This window comes from Sphaeroforma arctica, assembly GCF_001186125.1.
Source record: "Sphaeroforma arctica JP610 unplaced genomic scaffold supercont1.229, whole genome shotgun sequence".
In the NCBI taxonomy this organism is placed as follows: Eukaryota; class Ichthyosporea; order Ichthyophonida; genus Sphaeroforma; species Sphaeroforma arctica.
In genome coordinates this window covers 29,538-35,090 of record NW_014040329.1, presented here as the reverse complement: position 1 = coordinate 35,090, position 5,553 = coordinate 29,538, and the positions used below count along the sequence as shown (strand labels likewise).

The following is a 5,553-nucleotide window of genomic DNA, read 5'->3' as shown; positions in this document are numbered from 1 at the left end:
TAGTACTATATATAATATATATATATATATATATATATATATATATATATATACACACACACCACACACACACACATATATATATATATATATATATATATATATATATATATATATATACCCTACATCCTGCGTCGATGAACGGTAGAGGATTTAACCTCTATATCAGAAATTGATCAAGCGAAATAGCCCACATTAAATAACAGATAGAAACGCAATATGAGATGTCTTCAAGACGACAGTTTAAATGGCTGTTTTAAAGAATCAGTACGTAAAAAATTGGGGATTTAGGGTGTCTTTATCCAACTAGACAAAACAGTAAACAGAACTGGATGTCGAGTTGATTGAAGATGTCGGACGGTACGAATCCCTTTCGCAGTATTGTTGTTTGCATTTAAAAACAATGAAGCATATTTCCATTGTTTTGTAGCATGATAAAGCATTTTAGCTAAACAGCACAGTCAATTTAGAACTGGAAGTCGTAGATGTCGGAGGGAGCGGAATCCTTCTCACAGTATGACTGAGTGCACTTGTTCAAATCACCACACTCACCAGACCATTCGCAGCACTCTTTGTCCTCGTGGATAGGACCCTGAAGATCGTCGGGGACACGTACGCGCTTCTCGGCGCAAGTGATCTTGCAATCGTAACTGGGGCTGCCAGAGCTACCAGAACTAGCAGCTCTACCCGGGATAGCAGGCATGGCAGAGTTGTCAATGTTATCAGAGCTGACGGGCATGTCAGATTTGTCAGCGTTGCCAGACATGTCAGTTTTGCCAGACCTGTCATACTTGCCAGACATTTCAGAGTCGCCTGACATGCTAGACATAGAGTCGCCAGACATGCCAGAAGAGGAGTCACCAGATACGCCAGACATAGAGTCGCCAGACACGCCAGCGTTGTCAGAGCTGCCAGAAGAAATAGAACTACCGCGTCCATGGCGGCCAGAGCGGCCGGATGCTGCGCAAAAGCTCTCCGTGCATTTGGATAGATTTCCGCAGTTACCTGAATACTCACAGCAGACCTTGGGTTCGTCGTATGACTTTCCAGTGAATCCCTTAGCGGCACATGTGATCTGCTGATCGTAAGACTTAGCGCTAACTGCAACAGCAACGGCTGCGATAGTGATGATAGTGCAAAACTTCATTCTGTCTAGTTCTTTATTCTTTTGTATTTGAACTGATGGACAAAGATCATTTCTAGTGCTTCTTATACTGCTCAATCACATGATCTGATCGAAATTTATTGCTTCTGCTCTCAAAACCTCATTGTACTCGGCTTAGCCTCACAGGCCAATTACTAACAACAAAATTGTACAATGTTTCCTGATATTCAAATCACTTCGAAGACCATAGATGACCACCAGAACGGATAGTCCGATGTATTCATCATGAGATATATATCATATCATCAAACGAGAGAATCGGTACGGGTCTAAGGGGTCGATTGACAGCTGGAAATTTCATACTGTCCAGGACGATCCGACGAGGTATCATGTATTTGTTGGAACGATACGGGGTTTGAGACTTTGAGGCTCCAGAGTAGAGGAACGGGAACCTGTAAAAGTGACTTCCCATGTTTTCAGCTTGATTATCTGGAATGGTTTTTAAAAATAATAGAAGAAACATCTGAAACAACAACAATGATGGTCACATCTGAAAAGTGAAAAACAATGATGGTCATTTAAAAAAAACATACCCAGTATTTAGTGTCGTTTAAAATAAAATACCGTGCGTGCCTTGCCCCAGCCCCCAGGACCCAGGTTTAATCCTCAATTTGTTTTTTAAAACAAATGCTGAATACTGATAGGGCTCGGACCGACTTGGGGAGTGGGGTCCCACCGGAATTTAAAAAAGTAAATATTGTAAATTTTTGCTCATATCAAACTATTTTGACACGCAAGACAGTCGCGACTAGCCACAATATGCAGTACATATGTTCTATTTATTAAAAAATTGTATTTTATACTTCAAGTTGGGAAAAAAACAATAAAATTTAAAAACAATTTCTTTTATAGATATATTTTTGTAAACAAAAAGAGAAAAAAACTTGAAACTCAGAAACGGAAAGTGTTGTCCTCTTCATTTATTCGACAATTAAATACTCTTAAAGTGTAATGAGAGTGATAGAGCTACCTCTACTTGAAAGTAGTCTTAACTGCTATATTCTGCTTTTAAAAAAAACAAAACAGGAAAGACAATTTGAAAAGCAAAAAACAAAAAAAAACTTTTACATTTGCCTTTTACTTTTTGTGCACACTCTATTTGTGTTTAAAACAAAAATATATATATACATATTTCGTTCAACGGTTCAAACTTCAACGTATATACGTAAATAAATAAGTATTTCTGTTTTGTATTTTAAAAAATAGTTAGTTGTCTATTTTGTTAAAAAAAACATGAAAAAAAGAGTCACGCAAAAGTTCAAGTATTTATAATAAAAATCATTTTTAAGGCATTCACATTTTGTTCACAAGAAATAAATAATAGTGATGTGAAAAATATTTTTGTTTTTGAAAAATATAAAAACCATAGCGGCAAACTAAAAATATTAAAAATAGCATATTCATAGCCTCCTATATCATGGCCCTCTGGATTTGGGTCTCGAGCAGAAATCAGGTTTCTTCCGACGAAATTGTATATTTAGCGCAGACTCAAATCCCAGAGAGCCATGCTTAAATTGAACATATTTAGCCTTCTTGTTGTTCCTGTTTCAGAAAACTATGGCGCAACATTTATTGTTTGTTGTTCTATCTTCAGAAGGGTATGTCTGTTTTTAAAAATAAAAATAAAGTATATAAATAATTACAAATATTTTGTCACATATGACGGAATAATTAAGTACAAATTGCACATTTTTTTTGGCGGTAGAAATCACTCCAATATTTACTCTAAATCATGACCTCCTAAAAAAGACAAGGAGGCCTTGTCTCATTATATAAGTACCTGTTATCTATACGACGTAAGTTTGTATCTGTACAGGCATTTCTTGTAGTAAAATGTAAACAACGCTTACAACACCTTCTAAAATTCTAGGTAACGTTTTGGGGTGATTCTCTCTCTATCTGGTCTGTATAGCATGCCCAACGAGTTTCATGCCTGAAACTGGGGTATAACAAATTCTACATCATCTTACCGCCTGGATTAGTAATACATTAATAATCACCGGTCTACTACGCACATATATACACTCATAACTCACTAGATGCTGTTACTACGAGCTTCCAACACTTTTTCGCAGCTTTGTACATAATTTCACTAAACATATATTCAGGTAGCATCAACCGTATATACATACATGACCATGTACGCTGTTCATGTGTTAACATAACTGTAAGTTTTATAACAGCTTACGCTATTGTTCGATTATATGTAAATCATTTAAAATTATATACCACACCTATATCCACAAAAAAATTAGTAATAGGCCTAATGGATTTCTCTGGTCAAAGTATTATTTATTCCTTCTTTACTACTCGCTAGCTGTATGACTTCAGTCCTTTTTCACGCAAATGCACAATTATATTAGTGATGTGGGTACATTAGCATATAATTCGAGTATAATTCCCAAAGGTGTGTGTGCTAATACCTTTTGTGTGCACATTGGAATTGCCCCACCCAAAAAAGGTCAATTTTGAATTTGCACCACCTGGTTCGTGGATGCTTTGTTTATTTTGCAAAAACAATGTAAACAAAACAGCTTTCGAAGTTTTTGCAGTATGTATTTAGCCCATTCAATTGTGCTTTGAGTTGATTTGTTTTGAAACAAACTTTTAAAAACAAAAATTAGAAGGCTAAGATTGTTCAATTTAGAGGGCTATACTAAGATACTTTCGCTTTATAGTTTTGATTTTTAAATAAAAAATATATAAATAAAAAGAATAAAAACAAAAACAATGTAGAGAAATCTCGAAACCACCATAAATATAGCCACCTACACACGCCACCTACGATTCTAGCCACCTACACACGCCACCACAATTAGCGCAATCTAAACTTCCCACCTACGAAAAATGTATGTTTTAGCCAATCAATGGGTCACACAGACATACACAGGTGCACACAAGGTATTGTACCGGCACATTATTTCCGTGGGTCTTTGAAAATAGTATTATATCAGTTGAAACACAAATGTTCTTCTAAATGCTTGGTCTGGCTTGGTTTGTGCTGAGACAATTTAGATGCGTATTTTGCGACATCAATAAGTGTATACGGCTCCATTGCCCTGAATAGAATATCGAGTTGCTTGTAGTCGCGGAAATTTCAGAGCTGCGCAGTTTGTATTTATATTTTAATTCCTACTAGTGTGAGAAGACTATTTAAGATAAGAACATGTTTAGATAAAATATTGCCACAAACATTCCCAATTCATATTTACCTCTCAACGAGTGCTGCCTCGATAGTTTGCTACCATGTTGGCGTCGTGGTGTCTTCCAGGAACTATCTAGTAAAGTATTGCTCAAGCAAACATTATGTTTTATTAATTATTAAGGTGGGAAATGTAGGTGGCACTTCCCACCTGTAGTGGGAGGGAAGTATGGTAGGGCGTTTTATTTAATATAAGTTTTTAAGTTGTGCAGTGTATGTAGTATAAAAAAGAAATAAATACCCAAGTATGAGTAGGTGGGAAGTGCAGGTTGCACTAATTATGGTGGCGTGTGTAGGTGGCTAGAATCGTAGCTGGCGTGCGTAGCTGGCTATATTTATGGTGGTTTCAAGATTTCTCATATTTGGTTGTTGTTTTTTCTTGAAGCCCTTTAGGCTTCAGCCCGCAGACTGCAGAGCCACACTCCGCACTCCGCACTCGACAGGTAATTTTTTATTTTACTTTGTTTGTTTTTACAAAAACAATAGTGGACTTTTTTAAACAAAACAAAACAAAACAAAACGGAACAGTCATAGCCTAAATACTAAATAAAACAGAACAGTTTGTTTTTTATACATTTTTTAAAATTATGTATAGTACATATGTACATATTTACCTTTTTTATAGCAAAATACAACAAGAAAATTCGCATAACAAAGTGTTTGGCAGAAGGCCGGCAGCCGCCAGGTGGCCCAGTTTCACTAATACAGTCTTTACACCTAACAGTGAGGCTAAATATCATAAATCATTCAGGCCTCCCTTGTTGACACTTGACTCTTGGGGCAAGATCTTGAGTCTTGAACTCTCTCTTCTGTTGTGTGTTAACCCCGGTAGACTCCCAATAGAGGTGGCAGGCAGTCACGCGGCGGACTGAAGTGACTTTTTATGATTATATATTTTGTGTTTTTAAAAAAAAACAACAACAAATACATACACAAAAAATAATAGTATTTTTTAAAAGACAAATACATATTTGCCATAGCCTTCTAATTTATATAAACAAACCTATTTTGTTTATAAAAAAAACATCTTTTCCGGTACATAGTATGTATTTATGTTGATTTTTTGGTACCGGGACAAACTTTGAAAAAGTGATGACGCCAAAAATATATTAGAAATTTATTAGTAAAAGGCTAAAAGCACAGAACTATTTAACACCCAAATAGTTCTGTGCTTTTAGCCTTTTAC

The 5,553-nt window shown here is 36.0% G+C and overlaps 1 protein-coding gene across 1 annotated transcript; it reads right to left on the bottom strand.

Annotated features, from left to right (window-relative positions):
* Window positions 1–466: 466 nt before the first annotated feature.
* On the bottom strand, window positions 467–1,153 carry SARC_04202 (hypothetical protein; the record flags this gene model as incomplete). Its single annotated transcript, XM_014301982.1, has 1 exon — window positions 467–1,153. Exon 1 carries the CDS (start codon window positions 1,145–1,147, stop codon window positions 467–469), a length of 681 nt encoding a protein of 226 aa, XP_014157457.1. The 5' UTR covers window positions 1,148–1,153.
* Window positions 1,154–5,553: the final 4,400 nt, after the last annotated feature.